Raw genomic sequence first — 21,627 nt, 5'->3', positions numbered from 1 at the left:
ATATATAGTAAACTTATAAGTTGTCAAAACACAGATTAAGAAAAAAAAAAAAAAGAAACCCCTTTTTTCCTGAAAGATAAAATGACTGTTAAGACACATATTAAGAATTAATCAAAATATTACTATCTTTGTTTTAACATAATTAGCTCTTCAAACTGTGTAAACTAATTTTGTAAAGCTGCATATTTTACCAATATGACTTTTATAGAAAATGGTAGGAAAATGCTTTGAAAACCATGGCTGACTTACTCATACAATGATTATTTAACTTTTATTCTACTTCGAAAATACTTGTGAGCTAAAGATATTTCAGTGCTAACATTTTAAATTATTGAAAATAGTAAGAGAACATTTTATGCACCTAGCTCAAGTTATTTAGCAAACATCTGCTGGGGTAGATACCTGCCATTAGGTACAAATTACTTTTCAAAAATAATAGTTAGCTTTTAAGTCTAAGATAAATCAAGTACTGAAAGCAACTCATAAGCTCTTGGCAAGGATTTTATCGTGAGGAGGGGCATCTGTTTAACCTTGAATAATCAGCAGTAGGAACAACTTAGTAGGTATAAAAAGACATCTCTGGGAATTTTTGAAAAGGTTCCATTTTCCCTGTTGAGACACATACGGAAATTATGCACCCTCGCTCAAAGTGAACTGGTAAATCAGAATCACTATAATCAGAAACATCTCATCTTTGAATATGTCAGCGGTGAATGTGCGATTCACACAAATGATTTGCCCATCTTGTGTTCTTTTCATTTCTTTCTTCTCCCACCTCCATTAAAATATGAGGACTGAGTAATATATAGAATTATTGAATCATTGTACACCTGAAACTAAAAATGATAATTAATTTTTTTTCTTCTGTTTATCATCACTTTAATGTTTGGAAGGAACCTTTAAACAGATTTTTCTCTTCTTTCTTCTAGCTGCTTAGATGAGGATGACCAATGACGCAGGGATGTTGGCATATTTGAATAGCGGTATGCCAACTACCATAACTGAATGACTGTCATATACTCTTCTTAAGGAAGTAGGATGCCTTGTTGTTGTAGAATACAGGACATTAGGGATTGTCTTTCTGATTCATCCACTGTCCGCTCCGATGGGACACAACAGTAACTCTGTCATCATCCTTGGGAATAAATGCTTCGGACCTCCCCTTTGCCTCTAAAACAATAGAAATGCCTTTGCATTCAGGCCTCCTGTGCCTCCTTGATAAAATCTATCTTGGCCATTTAAATCTTGTCTGCTTGTCCTTTGTTCTAGTCATTGGTTCCTGCAGATCATTTTGTTATCCTGCCCCCCTGCCCCTGAATTTGGGAGTCACCATTTCACTCAGTTCTACTTTGAGTAGACCTCAGAGGTCCACTCAGAATGGATTGTGTCCTGGACCCAGTCTTTCTCCCCGATGTCCTGCCCTTATCTTGACCTATTGCCTGTTCTCATCCAGCGTGTTTTGTCTATTTTCCCCCCTTCTCCACACCCCTAATCTGCTACTATCACCCCCCATTGTAATACATAATCACTTGTGATGGAGCTGCTGTGGAAACTATTGTTTTTCTGGTGTTTTAAGGGTGTAATTGAAAGAGATATTATTAAATCAGAAGTTATAAACTAACCTATGACAGTATTCTCTGATTCTGACAACTTCATGATTGAAGAAATATCCCAATTTCAGGAAAATTAAAATGTGAAGTATAGAAGCCTTAGATTTGAAGAAATGGGGGAGTGCACAGCCTGTTACCTCCTCAGAGGAGAGCTATGGTAATTGAGAATTAAATGGATAAACCCAGACTGAAGTGGGAAGGGATGGACACAGATTTGGAACCTGGTAAACCCAGAATAATTTTGTTTAAAATTATCTCGTAACTGACAAGATATTAATTACTTTGCCACAGTAGACATAAGCAATATTGAGCTTTTCCAATTACTCAGATCACACCAACTATACTTTCCCTTAATAACAGGGAGGTGGTGCAGTCATTTATTAATAGACCCACTTCTCTCCAGGGCTTTTTCCCCTCAAAATGAAAAACTTTTGTGAAGACAAAGAAAAATGGGTCCAAGAGAAAGATAATATTTTAAGATAATAATTAGATATACCCATGTTTCAGTCCCATAGGCTAATGATGGCTTTTGGATATGAGACCTACTATGCAAGCCTAAGGTTAATGTCCTCCTTTTTACTTGCAATATTTGCTTTATTTTTGGTCTCATCCTACCCTTGGCATATGTGTTTCACTCTCTGGGTAGATTTTCGTGGAGCATGTGTAGAATAAAGATAGCGTGTTGTAGGAAAAATTAATCTGAGATTTAAAAAAACATCTATTTGGCTAACAGATTTTTAGAGCTTGCATCCACATGATTAAAGATAAGAAGGTTATAACATCTCCTTAATCCATCCTGAGCTAAAATCTCACATGAGGCTGGGCTGTATAAATATTCCCACCGCAAGCTACACACTTGCTTATTTTCTGCCTTTTGAACACTTGCACTCATTTATCTCTGAGCGCCCTGTTGGGCTGCGTTCAACATGCTGACGTGACAGCTTTTAGTTTTAGCCTTATAAGGGGTGCTTTGCAACATGGCTGTTTCGCATCACTCCATACCACATTAGAGACTTGTTGGCAGTGAAAATATTTATAGTGAGAGGGTTTTTTGTTGTTGTTCTTCGCATCTCTGTTGTTGTTGTAGCTGCTGTCATCTTTGTGATTGCTCCCTTCTCAGGGCAGTGAACCAGCTAACAGCAGCATCCCCTAAGCATCTATTTTGAGGGTGAGAGGCTTGCCTTGCTTGTGCTGTTAGAAATGGGATTTAGCCATGAAAATTGACAACTGAATTGTCACCTTCCCCTCAGGTGGTTTCCTAATTATAATTTGTTCTGTGCAGTGTCAGGAGATAGAAGAAGAGAAAAACAGAATCTCTTTTACTGCTGCAAAGCAAAGGGGATCAGGACAGCCTGGGAGCCGAGGAAAAGTCACATTGGAAATAGCTCAAAGGGGCTGGCCGGTTGTGAAGATGTGCTTTTCGGGAAGGTTACTCAGGTGCTTCAAATTGCCTCTAGCCTTAAGTGAACTTGACTAATGATGGGTTCGGTGATTTCTATCCCAGAATAGGCTGGTGCTCTGGTACTTTGTTAAGATTTGAAATTACATTTCTGAAAGTGCCATCTATTACCGTAACTCTGCACTCTAACTCCCATTTTTAAGTAGTCAGTGGAGGTCAAATGTGTGACACTCAGATGGAGAGCAATGAATTAAAATCACCCCGATGTTTTAATTGCCATGCTCTAGACAGCATAGCTTATTTTAAATTGCTATGGGAAACCGCTAGTCACATATGAAACCCTGATAGTTTATCAACTTTGATGGGTGTATGGTTTGGTGGTTGAAAAATGATCAGGCTTAGAAATGCCTGGGCATCTGGCTTGTCAGTGTTTTGTTTCATGTATAACCTTCCACTTTTTCCAGGATTATGTGGAGTTTGGAGAGAAACCGGGTTAATTACTGTTTGCATCATGGGGAATTTAGAAGAATCCATAATTCACAAAAAGTTCAACATTCCAAGATAAAAAGTGTCGTCTATTTAAAACAAATTTTGGGTTATTGCCTCCCCTTCCGTCTCTCCCCCTCCTAACCTCTCTTTTCCTTTGTCCTTCTGTTTCTTTGTTATCTATCAATCTCTTCATTTTCCACTGTCAGCAAATCTCTGTCTGTTTCTCTCACCTCTGTGACTTTCCTTCATTTTTTTTTCCTCATGGCCAGCCTACTTGTAGTTTGTTTAAAAAAAAAAAAAAGTGCAGAGGGTGCCTGGGTGTCTCAGTCAGTTAAGCGCGGGACCCCTGGTTTCGACTCAGGTCATGATCTCCTTGGTCTAGGGCTCAAGCTCCTCCTTGGGCTCCATGCTCAGCAGGGAGTCTGCTTGAGATTCTCTCTGCCCCTCCCCCACTCATTCTCTCTCTCTCTCTTCCACTCCTTCCTTCCCTCCCTCTCTCCCTAAAATAAATAAATCAGTCTTTAAAAAAATGCACTGGGACACCATTTCTCTGAGATGTTGGGAGCAAGATGCACACGGATCTCTTTTAGTAATTCAGTAAACCTCAGTTACCTGAATGTGCTACTTTAAAGAAGTTATGCGACGGTGGGCAGTGGGCACAAACTATACCAAATTGGCTTCATATTAATCTTAGAAGGAGTGATCACTTCACTAGAAAAAAAATGATGTCACTTGTGAAATTATCCAACAGGGGCCTTTTACTGAGCAGGTGGAAGGCGGTATTTGGGAAAGACATTCTTCTGTTTGCATTTCTAGAGAGCAGCCACCTCTACTGTATAGTTATAAGGTCACAGCTCTCTCCCCACTAAATGCCTGAAGAGAGATTATAGCTCTCTGTGTCCCTCATATCTTCCACGGGATGGCTCCCATGAAGTGTTAGGTGAACGGAACTGATCAGAGAAACCATCGCTACAAAGAAAATAGATCAGAGCGTCCAACTCCAGTAACAGTGCGGCATCTCTTCAGACAAATTAGAGCCAATGCTTCCGCATCTATTTACCTTGTGACCAGTAACTGCTAACTTCAGGGTGGCCGTGTTCTAGTCCAGTGTTAGTGCTCTTCAGAAAAGCGTCTCGTTAGAATATTCCTTAGGATGCATGCAGGCTTTTAGTTTTATTTTTCTAAACATTCACTAGGAAGATGTATCCTTTAAGTCATATGTACTATATAGTATTTGTCATTAGTAATACATACAGAGTTATGAGAGCAAACACTATTTATAGTACACCTACATAGGCACATACATAAATGGGAAATGTACAAGTTTTTTATTCTAAAGCCTAAGAGAAACTATCTTGGGATTTTCTCACATTTTTGGTACTTCCAATATCATTTGCCTAACCCAAATGATCAATTTTCAAATCTGTAAAGTTTTCTACGAGAAGTAGAGAAGCCAGAGCTCCTTAATATATGCTTATTGATTTTGCTGTGGAAATAGATTAGATCAGAATGACAACAGAACTTTTTCTCTGAGGTGTAATAGTGCCAGCCTGGGCAAAAAGCATTCTTTTAAGGAGGAGCACACACAGTGTAATTTTAGAGAGATAAGGGTGAAAGATGGCTAGGGGAAGACTAGAAGAAGTCAAAATGAAATACACGTATGGGGTCCTTTGCTTTCAGCAAATCTGGCAAATGTAAAACAAAATGACCACTATTGGATAGAAAGTAGAAGAAACTTTCTACTTGGCATAGTAGTACTTCAACTTTCAAAAAAAAAAAAAAAGGCTTACAGTATTGATCTCCTTGAGTTCATTTAAAATTTGATTATGACTTTTTAAAAGTATATTTATTCATTATAAGACATGAAATACATCTTTCTAGCGTTGCTTGGCACTTTAGCTAGGAAATTATCTTTTCATTCATTTTATTTTACTTTCTATGCATGAATATAAACATGCATGAAAGTCTGACTGCTGAAAACCTGACACCTAGTGTCTGTAGCTCAGTGCTCCAAGATGCATGGGCTGGTCATGATGACACTGAATCTCATGGGTTCTTCATTTGGGATGATGGTTTTTTAGCTATAGCTGTTTTTCTGCCCTTGGTAGCACAGAAATCAAGAATTGTAGCCTCTTAATTGTTCAAAGCACAATAGGTAAAGAGAGCTATCTTTCTGACCCATGGAGGATAATTATGGCAGAAAAGGGCCCACAAATAATCACGGAGTCACCTTTAAGCTGAGGTTGAGAGAAAACAAAACAAAACTTTTTTTTTTAATAAATATTGCTCATTTTAATAACATTTAAAAAGAGTTGGGTGGGAGAAGATTGGAAACTTTTAGTGAACTTTCACAGATGTTTCTAGCAGAAGAATTGGGAAATTATAAAGGCCATGCCATTAAAGCACACCATTTTAGTGCCTGGAATGTTTTCATGGAAGTAGGAATACTATTTGAAGGTCAATGTAGGATAATGTTAGAAATGTACTCCCAACATCTTTTATCACCTATGGTCAATATATGGTTAATATACTATTAAGGAATTAATTATGACTACTACTTTGCCTTCTTTGTCTTGTCCACATTTGTTTTAGAGATTAGTTTAATCAGACCTAGTTGTCAACTGTATCTACTTACCAGTCCCCTGGCCTAGAGATGTAGATGGCTGACTTATCCATCCTTCAAGACTGTGGTAGGTAATGGCCACTCTGTCTATATTCCTTCTTCATCCTTAGTAATAAACCTCAGTATTATTTGAGAACAATGTATATGGCTAAAAGACTACATTAAAAAAATTCTTTTCTTGCAACTGGATGTGGCCATGAGATTATTTTGGACAATAACATACAGGTGGAAATGTTATGTGCAAGGCTGGGAAGGTGCCTTGGAAAGACCTCATCCCACTAGAAAATGTGCCTCTTTGTCTTTTTCCACATCTCCCATATTGCTGCCTCAAGTGAGTCTATCATTGCTGGAGCTTTGATAGCATTCGGAACCATAAGTGATGTTGAAGAGGGAATGGACATGCTATTCTGGTAGAGCAGAAAAATGCAAAGCGCCTGGTTCCCTGGTGATGATGGGACTGTCATGCCAGCTCTGGGCTGTTTACCTATCAACTTATTTTATATGAGAGAGAAAGAAACATGTTTTTGAGTAACTGTTATTTTGAGTTTTCTATTTTTGAAACCAAACCAGTTCATAATTGGTATTGCATAAAAGCCAAAATGAGTCTTTCTAATTTTGAAATGTGATATACAGAGGGACTGAACACTTAGAACAGTATGGATTTTTGAAACATCACTGCAGGAACTAGTCAAAAGGCGTGATTCTAATAATTTCTCAGTAACACTGTGACAAGGTGACTTTTCATAAATTACATTGCCTGAGTATCATTTTTTTTTTAAGAAGTAGATATCTGACTCCATTAGTACTAGCATCATATCCTTGGCCATTTGTACCTGGCATCTAAAGGACAAGATCGGGAAGAGGATATGATGCCCACGTCCAGCCAACACTTGCCTCTAATAGGAATCCATGCATTATGGAGGGGATTAGCAGATCCATCTCAAAATCTTTCCTAAAACAACCTCGTTAAAATCCAGCTGTGGTGCTGCCATTGGTGATATTCTCTCTCTCTCCCTCAATCTCCACAGGAAGCAGTCAACCTAAAATATAATTACATGTAAAAAAATATGCAATCATGGTAATTGGATGATGATATGGTGGCAGGTGATGTGATAGCAGAAGTTGCAGGATATAGGGAAGGAATATTAAAAATGGTAAATTCTAGAACAAATCAATATTTCCAGCAATGTACAATGAAGAAAACTTACCAGGCTATCTCAGCTTGCAAAATATCTTGGGAATTTTACAGGGGGTATTTTATCACACATACGCTTAACCGAGAAATAATGTCCTGGTTCCAGGTCCCCAAACTGAAGCTAACATAGAGATGGATGCAGTAATTTTCTTTCCAGAGGGAGATGTCTGGAGTGATCAATGAAAGACATGAGTGCAGAAACCAGTACAAGCTCCACTCACTTACAGTTTACAGTTATGTTTAATGTAAATTCAGATAGTTTATAATTATATCAAGATCTACTAACCTTGGATGAACTTCAGCAACAGTTTGGACCTCTGGCTGAGACTTTACCCTTCCAAAACCTTTACCATTTGTTTTCCCTTTTCTTTTCCAACATGACCATCCAGGTACTAGGTAGAAGGACTGGAAAGAAAAAAAATAGACAAATGCTCAGCTTTGCTGCTTCTTCCAGCCCTCGAGATCTATAGGCAAGAGAGATACCTATTAACAAAGTGACCAAATTCCTCATTTCCCTGAACAACAGGGAATAGCCCTTTTCAGGTGCCAGGTGAAACCATGAAAAACTTTTGTCCCAGAGACCTTTTTGAAGGATCAGTGACACTTTCTCTGAGTCATTGTTGATGAAAAGAAAGTCTCAATTATGACACAGCAGGTACCTGGGACTTGGTAACTCTTGGCATTTCTCCTTTCGTATCAACTTACTATTCTTCCAAGAGGGCAATAATGGATGTCAGAAAGGTTCTGTGCATTTTATTAGTGTGTAAGAGTTAATATTATAACAGGAGAAACACAATAAATTCAGATAGGTATTCATTTTGTTTCATCATTTCGCCCTATCCTCTCTCCAGCAGTAAAGCAAGTGGAATTATGGATTCTACCCTCAAGCTATACAAGTTCCTCTGCTTTCTTCCAAAAGCCCCATGTCTTCCTCTATGCATTGTTTTCACCAATGTTTTTTCCAGGAAAGGCTTTCTTTTGTTCCTTTGCTGGGGGATATCTGCCTCCTGTCCTCCAATTAGCTTAAACAACACATCTTGGTCATATCTTCTCCAAATTTCCAATTTAAATAGTTGCCTTCTCCTCAGTGACCTTTCAGTATATATAAGCCATATAAAAGCTAAAATAAACAGCACAGCTTTCCCTCCCTTGTAGAAGGGAAAAAGTAAATAAGGACTTTTTGGCAAGTAAGCCTCTTTCAGGGAATCAAAGGATCAGCACAGGTTTAACTTCACCTTCTGGAACATCTGCATCTGTAGTCGTATACATGAGAATTAATGTGCCGACAGCCCTGCCAGACCCTGAAGGGGGCTCCTGAATCATTAAGCAAAGATTGCATCATGTTCAAGAGCCTTTCTGTTTAGTGCACTTTACTGTGCCCTAACTTTTTGAAAACTGAAATTCACATAGGCTGTGGCACATAGTTTACTACAATAGTCAATTAGCTGTAGTACTCCATTTTCAGTACTCCATTTTATTGGACTAGAACATAATTATAAAGGTGGCAGTGGTTCTCAGAGAGAACGTAAGTTTGGATTTCATTTTATTTTCTTCTTCACTTTAAGAAGTTCCCAGCTGTGTCCATGTGAAGGACTGAGCATTTTGGTTACTTGTCTCCGTGCATTCTTTTGAGAGACCAGATAATTGAAGGTGACAGGGAAACGAGCAGAGCTTTGACATTTGGAAAAGATTGGCAAGTAGAAGGGAAAATATGTAAAGCTGAGTTTACAAGACATTAAAAATATCTCTTTATTTTTATTTTGTGAGCACAGTGTTATGACTGCAATTGTCCTTTTCTACAGACAAACCTCAACTGGTTCAACTGAAGCAGTTTTGCACCCCCTTTTCCGCCCCCTACCCCCAAATACACACACACACACACACACACACACACACACACACACACACACACACTGATATTTTGCATTGTCTGCAGTCATTTTTGACTGTGACAACTACAGGTTGTACTATTGGCATCTAGTAACAGAGGTCAGGGATGCTAGTAACCATCCTATACTGCACAGGACAGTCCCTCCCCCACCACAACAGAGAGTTATCTGATCCCAGAAGGCAGTAGCAGCAAGGTCAAGGAGCCCTGTTCCACAGATGCTTGACATTTATACTGCTAGTGGAATACCTCAAAAGTCAGCCTTTGGTGTTTGGTAAACCAAACTCTAGGCGTGGGATTCACCCCCATGGCCTGAAAGAGATGTAGGGTCATATCGAATAAATATGGGAAATGTTAACGTAATACTCTGGTTACTTTTTGTTTTGTTCTTAATATATGGTTGTTTGCAGGAATACTGGCCAGAGGTAACTCATAGATGTGTAGAATCAGGAAGAACCCTGAAAGGTTATAAAACTCACCCCCCATTTTCTTCTATTTCTCTGGGAAATCATATGCTGAGGACTTCCGTGGTGCCATGTTAGGGGTAGCAGGGAGTTTCCATTAACTTTGTCGCTGAATGCTATGAAGATATGGGTGGAGATATTTCTCTAATCTACAGAAGTCCTCAGAGAGCCTGTGTGTACTACATACACATATATCCCCAGACACACTTTTAAGTAGGGTGCTTCTTTAAGTAAATACCGCCAGACAAAACAACATTGTATGCCAAGTATGACATTTAAAAGTTTTGTTTTGTACATATTTCACCTTTACCCTGTGATGTAGCTTGGGCTCATATGATTAACCCCATTTTATAGATAGAAAAATAACCCTGGAGAGCTGGTCTAGCTTGATGGGAATTACATGTGTTATTGCTATTTTGGCTGCTATTAACCATCAAAAAGTCCCAGCTTTCTCTTGATTTTTTTTTTTTTAAGATTTATTTATTTATTTTAGAGAGGGAGCAAGAGAATCTCAAGCAGACTCCCCACTGAGCCTGGAGCCCGATGTGGAGCTCGATTTCATGACCCTGAAATCATGACCTGAGCCAAAATCAAGAGCTGGATGCTTAGCTGACTGGGCCACCCAGGTGTCCCCTCTTGAATTTTTATGGTTCATAAGAAATGTGGATAGACATGTTCTTCCCCGCCCCACCCCCTGGCACTTTATACACCGATTTATTGGAATCAATATGTCAAGAATGTGACTTAGACAAAATTATGATGGTCTTAGGACCCTTAAGAAAACATCACCCCCTTGTCGCCCTTGTACACATCCAAGGCAGTGCAGTGAAGGAAGTGAATACAAGTAGGTAGAAAAATAAGGAGAGGCTCCAATCTAGATCCTATTCCTCCCCTACTTTCTACATAAAACAGGGTTTCCCACTTAGAACATGGCTGGGGAGGTAGATGGGTGACTCCTGAAGATCAGAGTGGAGAAGAATTAGGAATTACTAAACCAATAAACATTTTCTAGATTTATATTTTTTAAAAATGAAAGCCCATCATAGAACCAATCACTGAGTTCTTTGAAAGTGTAGATCAGCTTGGTCCAAAGTTAAAAGTTTGAAGGAAAAAGAGCATGAGCTGCTTTACAAAAATCCTGAATGCTGGAGGAGCTTGTGCCAAGATAGTTTGAATATTATGATACCTGTACCCCAAAGTTTATAGTAGCGATGTCCACAATAGCCAACCTATGGAAAGAGCCCAGATGTCCATCGACAGATGAATGGATAAAGAAGATATATATATATCTTCTTATATATATATATATATATATATATATATATATATATATATATGTACACACACACACATACATATACCCAATGTAATGTTATGCAGCCATCAAAAAAATGAAATCTTTTTGCAACGACGTGGATGGAACTAGAGGGTATTACACTAAGCAAAATAAGTCAATCAGAGAAAGACAATTATCATATGATCTCATTCATATGTGGAATTTAAGAAACAAGGCAGAGGATCTATAGGGAAAGAGAGGAAAAAATAAAACAAGATGAAATCAGAGAGGGAGACAACCATAAGAGACTCTTGATCACAGGAAATAAATTGAGGGTTGCTGGAGGGGAGGTAGGGTGGGGAAATAGGGTAACTGGGTGCTGGACATTAAGGAGGGCACATGATGTAATGCGTACTGGGTACTATGTAAGACTGATGAATCACTGACCTCTCCCTCTGAAACCAATAATATATTATATGTTAATTGATTGAATTTAAATAAAATATTGGAAAAATACAATAAAATTTTTAAAAATGAAGATTATTCTGAATCTTGAATTTAAAATGCAGTGGGTAGATATGTTCTAAATGACATAGAGAAGTTCCAAGGACATCATCTCCTAACCATTCCTAACATTTGCCAATTATTAGAGGTGTAAAATATTAGGTTGCCCCACTTTGCCTTCATATTGCATCTCACTTATTCACGTTGGTCTAGATCAGGTCATGTTGTTCCCTTTGAGTCAACTTTGTGGCTACAGGAATCCTGTGTTCTGTTTGGCCACATGTGCCAACATCTGGATTCTGAAATACAGTCCATCAACTCTAGAAACTTGAAGAGAAGAAGGCAAAAAAAAAAAGAAAATTCATGACAGTAATATTTTATCTATTAAAGGTTGTTGCCAAAATTCATGAGGTTATATATATAAAGTATCACACATTCTAAAGCCCTGTATATAGAGAGATTTAATAAAGGAATAGCAATACAATCAATAGGAGATGAATTTTTTTAAACACATATTATACAAATTTGATTTGCAATCCACACGTAGAACTACTTGGTTCTCAAGATGGTTATTACCACTTGCAGCCGTTGAAGGTGTTTGTTGTTATGTAATTAAAGACATGAAAGATGAAGGAAAAACAGTTGAAATACTTGATAATCTCTGTCGTGAGTAATTTAAAGTTGAGTGAAACTCCAGGTTTTAGACAAATTGAAAGGTATTAATCATTACTAAGTACTTTGAAGTAAATAAATACTACCCAAAATCAGTATTGAAGTCCAACCATCCTAATATGAGCTGAGATAATATTAAGAGAAAAGTATACATTGAAGGAATGATGTTTCAAAGAATGAACCTGAAAGGGTTATTCATTCATTTTCCCTTTTTTTTCGGATCCATATCAATAAAGCTTAATAAGAACTAAGAGTGAAATTACTGCTAACCGTGAACTTAATAATTCCCCACTGGGAGTTCATTAATATCTCAACAGGTACACTGAAGCATTATCTTAATTGCACATGATACTTTCAAAAATTGCCTTTTACAAGTTTTGTGGAAACTGCCCTCTGGAACAAGCATTAGTACATTTTGTATTTCCTTTTCTTGCTGTGAAGATTTCCCAGGAACATGAAACCATAAACCTCATTCACTTTTACAAAAATAAGAAGTTCCCAGGTAACTGACCTTGTCACAGGCACTGTCCTTCTAATATAAAGAAGAAGTTCAAATGCATTGAACCAATTTCAGGTCTTTCATTTTTTTTTTTCATTTTTTCTGAATAAGTAAAATGGCTCTTTCATTTTAGTAAATGTTTAGGAATTTATTTTGAAGAGTATCAAGTTTATGTTGGAGTAGTGGTTAACAATTTGGGTTTAAAGTATTTATATTAAAGTAATCTAGTCCAAATCTGGACTTGGGTCTTCAGTTATTTTGGCAGATTTGGACACTAAGGTGAGGCTTAAAGTGGTGTTGATTCCAAGCCCAAGAGATCCCTTTGCCTAGAAGTGTTTGACTTTGTAGTAATTATGGGATAAAATTAAATTTAGTAGAGTTCAATCTTGTCAACACTTGAAAAGTGAAAGTGCATCACACACATTTGATTTTCTATTAGACATGACAGAATTATTTTCTCTAGATTTAATATATTCCTTCTTTTACACCCATTTTGATTTGATAATGGCAATGTTAACGTAAAGTAAAGGCATTTAACTAGAATCAAGGACCCAGGATGCCAAATACTAATTGCTTCTTGCATCTGACATCCAAGCCTGGTTGGGGAAGGGAGAAAAGCTAAGGAGACAGCAGGGCAGAATGACCCTATTTAAAATGATAAATTTAAGTATATTTTGCAGAGTTAGAGTGAACTCTGGGCACTGCCTGGAGGTGCCCAGAGTTATCAAATCTTAGGTCTAAGAGAAAAAACAGAATGAACAGTCTAGATGACTCCCTAGGTTCCCTTTACCTTGGAACCCCCAACCAATGTCAGCTTGTCCTACATTCCAGTGATGAGGAAGGAAATTCTAGGGAATAGTGTGACAAGGGAGGTGGGGGGAAAGGGCAAAAGAAGGCTTTTGCTTTCATGCCTAAAGCTGTCAGTCACAGGTCAGTCATAACTCCCAAATCCTGTGGGTCCCTCGGACCACACCAACCAAGTAGTTGACAGATTCTGTTCTCCTAGGATTATGCTAGTCATTCATTTGCTGGCGTATTCATTCACAGTGCTATCCAGTGGCAATAAAATGATGAACAAGGTCCTTGCTCTCCATGGGGGTAAGTTTTTTCCAGGAAAGGAGAGAAGGATAAACAGATAATTACACAGGTAACTAACAGTCTACTGAAAGTTGTGACACTTGTTTCCAAAGGAAAGCACGATGTTTCAGAACTCATCAGTTGACCTTCCCATGAACACCTGCTTTCTAGGGAGAGCACTGGAGATTAAGAGAGAGCCTTGTGGGCCTCCTTGTGATTGTGAGTGCCAGGAAATGGATGTGAATTAACTCGATTACTCCTTCAGTCCACCAAACGAATCAGTTACCACAGTCTCTGTATTGGTGAGATACAAATATTAAGAACTTGAATGTTTTTAGAAGATGAAGAGGATCTAAGTTATTCAAATGCCATTTTAATTATTCTTGAAAATTCTTGAAATTAGTTTCCCCCTGGTCTTACTTCTCTTAGATTTATAGGAATTCTTAGGATTGTAAATGTGCATACATATTTTAAAGGTTAAAGTAAGACCAGAGTGGATTGGGATTTTGTTTGGTGGTTGTTGTTCTCTTTTCTATTCTAAGGGAAATATATGGGTTTGAGAAATGTCGCATCCGATAACTTGAAGGATGATGATTTTATTGCTGTGTTTATTCTGTTTGCTTTTCAATGTTTAAAAAGGGTCAAGGAAGTTGGCTTCTACATAGCTTTCAAATGACAATCTTCAGGAGTGAGAACTGCTCAAAAACTTGATTACTTGAAACTAGTTTCCATTGTGCTTATTGTCACCTGATTCATACCTTGGGAGAAATAATTAGAGAAACTGAGATTTTCTTTAAAAAGAGACTTGGTGGGGAGGGATTCTTTTTCAACTCTTTGAAGACACTTAGAGTACTAGGAGTTCTAGCTAAAAGCTGTTTTGTTTTGTTTTGTTTGCAAAATAAGATTTTTAACTGATAGTCTTAATTCTTCATTTGACTATATATTTTTCAAGATAAGAAAAATAAATGCTAGTTGACTTTAAAAACTCACTGTTGAGAGATGTGAAAAAAAAAAAAAGCTGTTTTCACCACTATCTCTTTGTTTTCCTGGATATTCTAGCTGATGTAATTAGAAAATAAAACTAAATGAATTTTATAATATGACTTCCTTACCTAAACCCAAGGAAATAAGCTGAAACCTATTAAAACTAATAAGAATTTTAACAAGGGTGTAAGTCACAAAGTAAATATACAAAATTAATAGATTCCTGTATACCAGCAATAAATAGAAAACAAAATGAAAATGTTATATCATTCATAATGCAATAAAAATAACAATTATCTAGAAATAAAGTTAATACCAATTATCTAGAAATAAAATTAACAGTGTGCAAGGCCTACATGGAGACAGTCATAAAATTTTACTAAGAGAAAAGAATGAACAATAGAAAGGATGAAAATAGTTATTTTCCCATAGGGGAAAATAAAGTATTATAAATGTATCAATTCTTCCCAAATTAATTTATAAATATAATGTAATTCTCATCAAATCATAATGGAACTTTATTATGAACTTGAAATATTATGCTAAAATTTCGGCAGAAAATTAAAAGTGAATGATTGCCTGTGGTCATTTTTAAAAGAACAACTATGAAGAGAGGATACATTCCAACTAATAGAGCCCTAAATCCTCTACACTTATAAGAACTAAAATAGTAAAACACTGTCCCAAGACTTGAAAGATAGAGAAGTGAAATAGTAGAGAATACACCCAAAGATCCAAGGATATTTAAGAATTTAATATGTGAGAAGATATGGTCTTTCTCATCAATAAAGCATGATTAACTATTTAATACATGATGCTGGGCAGGTAGTTAACCATTTGAGGGAAGTCACTATAGATTGCTGGTCTACCTTCTATAATAACCCCAAATAATTCCCGCATAGGGAAATATTTAAATGTAAGCCTCAAATATTTCTGTCACATTGGTGGGGGTAGGGGCTTGAACAATATTCTAAGAAAATACCCATGGATATCTACACAGAATTAACTTTGAGGATTCTTCTTCTTTTTGTAGTAGCAAAAACTTACAAAATGCTTAAACATTTAACAATGAGCATTAGGTTTAGGTTAGGTTTAGCTGAGCATAGTGTACAACCAAAAAGAGAGAGAAAGAGAAATGAAAGGCCGGGGGTGGGGGTGGGGGGAAGAAGAGATTAAGACTCACATTTTCATAGTTTATAATATATATGTGCCTACCCGCATGCACAAAGAAAAAATGATAAAGAGACAAAATGTTAACAGAGATGAAGGCATTAAAGTTATTTTCTTTTTGTTTCTCTATTTTTCACAAACAATATACATTTCTAAGAAAAAGTACAAATTCGTTCTAAACAATTACAATGGGTTATAAATGTCCTCAATCGTATTTGGGACTCATCATTCACAAAAACCATGTTTATGTGATAGGCAAATTTTTATGAAGAGCAGAGTATAATAAAATAAAATGAAAATTTAGTCCTATGATAAAGATTCAAAGTGCTTGGGGCACGTGGGTGGCTCTATCGGTTAAGCATCTGCCTTTGGCTCAGGTCTTGCTCCCCGGGTCCTGGGATTGAGCCCAGTGTCCAGGTCTGGGCTCCCTGCTCAGTGGGGAGTGTGCTTGTCCTTCTCCCTCTGCCCTGCCCACCCCTCCTTGAGCTCTCTCTCTCAAATAAATCTTTTAAAAAATTGCTTTAGGGTTTTTTTTTGTTTGTTTTTTAAATCAGAGAAAGGAAGTCTCAAAGAGAGATGGAATGTCTACTTTTCTATAGCCAAAGTATTATTACACTAAATTTTCTTCATCATAAGATCAATTCTGCATTTCTCTAGAGGACTGGCAAGAAGGGAGGGTTTCAGTAGCAGGAAGAGAAAGTATTGCTAAGGTATCAAAGAGAGTGTAGAGGTCAATCACCAGAGATTAGACTAAAAGTAATTTGGCCAGTTACAGGTACCAGTTATAACATACACTTCAAAATAAAGACTTGGTGTGCTTAAACACTATTTTGAAAACAAGTAACTAAATATGCAACTTAATACTTAAGTAAGTAGCATCATACTCCATAGATTACATAAATTCTTGTAGTCTCTCATCTCTTACTGCCGGGAGGCATGTCCTTATGAAGCTATATTTTTATCACAGAAATGAAATCTGTTTGTTCTTTCATTCCTTATTCTAACATATGCATAATGCAGAAGTAAGTACACTGTGTATAAGATGTGTGCATGGAAGTCTTAAACCGGGAGATTCGTCCTATTTATGATAAAGAGATAGACCCCAGGTAGTGACCACTTTGAAATGGTGCATGGTAGTGAGGGAAGAAATCTGTTCCACCAGGATTTTCATCACTAAATCTGGGGCACAGTTTAGTGATGCACTTGCACTGGGAGCGCTTTGCAATTCTGATATTTTGCAGCAGCTACATAAATGCAAATTCAGTAGAGGGCTGGATGTATCTTCATTAGCACCGTCTCACAGGTAGAAAGCGATTTTGGCAGCAAAGGCGTCTGTGCAACAGCATGAAGCTTTTACATTCCCACAAGTCGAAATTGATGGAAATGTATTGACATGCTTGGCTTCTTTCCTTTTTATTTCTTATATGAAAAAGTCTCTTTCTCTCCCCACTCCCCAGCTCTCTCCCTCACTCTTCATCCCTCCCTTTAATCCCTTCCTTTTTTTTCTGCCCCAAGTCTTTATTCAATTGATATTTCCTTACCTAAAATTTATAACTTTGGAACGATAAATGAAATGTAGGGAGCTCATTCTACTAAGGCATTTGTATAAGCTTCAACAAGGCGTTTACATAAAATGTTTGAGTAACAGTCTAAGAATGATCACTAAAAAACTTTTAGTAGTTCTGTAGTCAGTGCTGTGGACTCCAGTAATCTACTTCTCTTCCTCGTTTTATTCTTCTTATTAAAATGTTTTACCAGCAATTCAGCAAAGTATCATAGTTGAGAGTTCAGAAGTTCGCACTGGGCATTTTCAGGTGTGAGTACTGCTCTCTATCTTACAACTTTGTGACTTGAGGCAAGGTCACAGTCTCTTTTTAACTCTCAATTTCTGCTTATGTAAAATGAGGTAATAATAAGAATGTTTACTGATGGTTAGATAAATTCAGGCATGGGAAACTTTTAGAACATAACAGGCTGTAAGAAAGAGTTGGATAAATAATGTGCATTATTTCTAAAGCAGTAATGCCAGAAATACTTAAAAAAATATGTTCTTCCCTTAGGATAATAAGGGGAATGTTTGTGATAATGTGTCACAGAGTACTTGGGAGGTCAGATATGAGGAATGGGTAAACTTAAGTAAGGAAACACACACTGTTCTCTGCTTCGATTATCATCACCCCCATGTGTGAATCAGTCTGTCCCAGCATTACACTGAGCAAAGCGTAATCATTTTCTTATCCCTCAAAGCAACCTTTTAGTAATGGTACCTCACTAAGATAAAATAACTTCACCAGAGTAAACACTCGAAGAGAAACATCAGGCTTTGATTCCAGATCTTGTCAATACTAAATCCCATTTTACTTCCGCTACACCTCACTACCCCTATCACAAGGAACTTCTCATCAACAGACTTTCTCACACTCCTTTTTGGGCTTTGAATCAGTGACAGTGCCCCCAATGGTCAAGGAGAAAAAGTGCATCAAGGACGGGCTGCAGTGTGGGTAATCTCTCGTCAGGGCCATCTGACTTCCGAGTAATGTTGACCTAGAAAGGTTGGTAGAGAAATGAGCTTTACAGAGGTAGTAACCAGCTTTAAACAACAGTAAACAGGTTTACTTTAGGCAAACTGCACTGGAAGGAGAGGAACAGATCAACATTGAGCAGAATTTTTCAGGGCTCAGAGAATCAACTTGAGTGTAGCTTTAGCGTCTTTGGAGCAGAGTTGAGTGTTGGGCTTGGCTCGAGCAGAGATCAAAACTGGCCTTTAGATACTTGAGACATCCATATGGTAAAGCAGTGGTAAGTCCTGGGAAAGTGCACAAGCAGACTTTTGTGAAGTTGTTCGTTCTTACAGGCAGATTAATGGTACCAATCATAGTCTCTTGCGTGCTAGTGTGAGAAGAACAAGGGGACGATGCATTGTAATCGTAACTAGTGTAGAGGTCCTGAAGTTAGGACCTAAGGCAGGGTCCTAACTGATGGCCGCTTCAGGGTTTCCTCTTGGGTATTTGGAATCCCAAGCAAACATTTTTTGTAGGGCTTCTTTATGTATACATAACTTGAGCTAAAATTAGTATGTCAGGCCTTCTTAGGTAGCCTAAGCTCATGCGGTCTTAGGAAACCAGTACTATACAGGTAATGGGAGCGATCTGCATGTTAGGCTACCCTCCTGGAACCAGGGGCCTGCTATTGGGCCTTAGGATGATCCTCATAGGTGTAAGTTCTAGAGCTCCTTGGGACATCTGGTTAATCCTGTGCAGGGTAGAGGACTGGAGCATTGTCTAAAAGGAAAAATGGGGAATCAGACACTCATGTGGGCTCCATGCAGGCAGGACTGCCAGACCTCTATCACCACCCAAAGAGGAGCTTAGGGAATTTTGAGGAAGGCCCCCCAAAGTACAGGGACTACTGAAGTGAAGGCCTGGTGGCTAGGAACCCCCTGGCCTGGTTCTAAGGGTGTTACTTAGCTACTTCATAATATTCTTGTGAAGAATACATGAAATAATGCATGCAGCCTGCTTAGATCTTTCCTCACAGATGATCAGTACTCAAACAATGTTAGATGTCTAATGACATCCGCCAATATTCATGAGCTGTGTCAACTAAACCAATCTCTGTACAAACTCCAGTTAGGCAGTTGTGTTTTGGTAGTGGTGGTGGTGGTGGTTTCTAATAGTTTTTAAGAAGTAAAGCATGGAGGCGCCTGGGTGGCTTAGTTGGTTAAGCAACTACCTTCGGCTCAGGTCATGATCCCTGGGAGTCCCGGGATCAAGCCCCTTGACTTGCTCTTGGTGAATAGGGAGCCTGCTTTTCCCTCTCCCTCTGCCCTTCCCTCCCACTCCTGCTTGCGCTCTCTGTCTCAAATAAATACATAAATAAAACTTTAAAAAAAAAAAAAAGAAGTAAAGCATGATTCTAAGTGTTCGTCAGAATGTTTACTAATTCTTTTCTCCTAACCACCATGACTCATGTGAGTCCTGTGCCATCCTCATTCCCTCTGAGGAGGAAACAAAAGGCCAAGACACAAAGGTACACCCTTTTGTGTTGTCTGAAAGTAGTTGGTTGTGTTGAGTTGGTCTACGGTTGCAGGGTGTTGTTTGCTAAAACACACATCCTCTTTGGAGCTCAAGCCCTGTATTTTGACTAAATTATCCTAAGTGTAAATGGATCTCTCACATCCTGGTAGTGTGCTCTCTCATGTGGTGCTTTCCTTTCTTTCCAGATCCCCCAGATCAGTTATGCATCAACGGCACCCGAGTTAAGTGATGACCGGCGCTACGACTTCTTCTCTCGTGTGGTCCCACCTGACTCCTTCCAAGCTCAGGCTATGGTGGACATTGTAAAGGCCCTAGGCTGGAATTACGTGTCTACCCTCGCATCTGAAGGGAGTTATGGAGAGAAAGGTGTGGAATCCTTCACGCAGATTTCCAAAGAGGCAGGTAGGAAGAGATTGCAATGGTCAAGATGACCCTCTTCACACATCTGTGGCTTGTAGTGTCCTTTCCAATCTTTGCTAAGCCAACGCTGTAGGTAATCACCATGGCCTTACTCTCACATTCTCCTACTGCCTGTTAAGTAAATTGGTAAAGCCTTCACTTATAACACTTTGCCATTTTGGAAGAGAATATTTTCAAAAGTGTGAAACTGGAGTCCTTTAAAGTATTAGTAGCAGAAAGGGATAAGAGATTATGCACTAAATTTGGTATCTTCTGTGTAATGAATAACAGTGTGGATTGCAGCCTGCATACAGAAACCGGAGGCGGTGCTGCTAAGTATCCACGCCCTTCCTCTCTGCCCTTCTCCAAAATGCCCAAATTTCTTTAGAATTATGAGACCCTAGTCATGGGGGCTCTTTGCTTTGAAGAGAAATGACAGTGACAACTCTGAATGACTTACCCAAAGCGAAGCTAAATAACTTATCTAGACAGTAGACTGCATTTAGAAAAATAGTCTTTGGAACTTAACTTTGACAAAGACAGTTCAATTAAGTAGTACTTGTAGTAGATTCTTTCATGTTTCGTTAGCTCAAAATGGAAGTAATGAGTTCAAATGTTTGGCCAGCTGGTTTCCATCGGGCAGATTTTGAAAAATGAGATAAAATCTTCACACTTAGGAATTCTGGCAATAAATATTGAGGCTTCCCCCATATGGAAATATTGGATACAGTAAACATTTAAAAAACACATGCTTGGATATTCCTGTGAAGTTCTTCCTGCTAAAGTTAGGTCCTCAGTTTGGGTTGTAAGAATTTCATCTAATTTAAATTGTTATTGACTGGAATAGTTAGCTGACCATTAAGGCAAACACACAAAGAAAGATCCTTCTCATGAGGAACGATGTCATAAATCCTGAAGACACGGTTTTGAATACTTGACTGTCAGACTACAGATAAACCTAGACATGTAACGTGTTAGTGTAGAGATGGCATATCTGCACGTGCCTACTGAAAGAAGGGGGCCAGGGCTTGCATAAATCCTGTGATTTTAACTCCGTCCCTTATCATTAGCTCCAATTTGAATAATTCGCTTGAGAGCTGGGTCATTTTTATACTTTTCCATCTGACTGAAATATTCTTGCTCCTCATACCTTTGACTAGATAACTCTTGATTATTGACAGGTCTCATCCTAAATGCTATTTCTAGGTTTATATTAATGTACTCCAGACTTCCTGGGGTCTATTCACTTGGACTTGTATTTTTAGTGTCTTCTCCCACAGCACTTGTCACATGCTAGTATAATTTGTTGTTGTTGATGTTTTCTGCCTTGTCCCCTGGACT

At 38.2% G+C, this 21,627-nt stretch overlaps 1 protein-coding gene across 3 annotated transcripts in view; it reads left to right on the top strand.

The window, feature by feature from the left end:
- The window catches only part of GRM7 (glutamate metabotropic receptor 7), an 853,586-nt gene that overhangs the window by 261,719 nt on the left and 570,240 nt on the right, over positions 1–21,627 (top strand). For all 3 annotated transcript variants that reach the window (XR_015726624.1, XM_087866838.1, XM_045808129.2), the window contains exon 2: positions 20,073–20,289. Coding sequence is in view for 2 of the 3 variants with exons in the window: in XM_087866838.1 (XP_087722964.1) it covers positions 20,073–20,289 (217 nt within the window). In the remaining variant the exon portion in view is untranslated. The remainder of the gene's footprint in view (positions 1–20,072; positions 20,290–21,627) is intronic.

The sequence above is a fragment of the Ursus americanus genome, chromosome 14, assembly GCF_024610735.1.
Source record: "Ursus americanus isolate L20-20 chromosome 14, mUrsAme1.1.p, whole genome shotgun sequence".
Taxonomy (NCBI): Eukaryota; Metazoa; Chordata; class Mammalia; order Carnivora; family Ursidae; genus Ursus; species Ursus americanus.
Note: the sequence above shows the minus strand (reverse complement) of the source record. Positions and strands in the feature narration are given on the sequence as shown.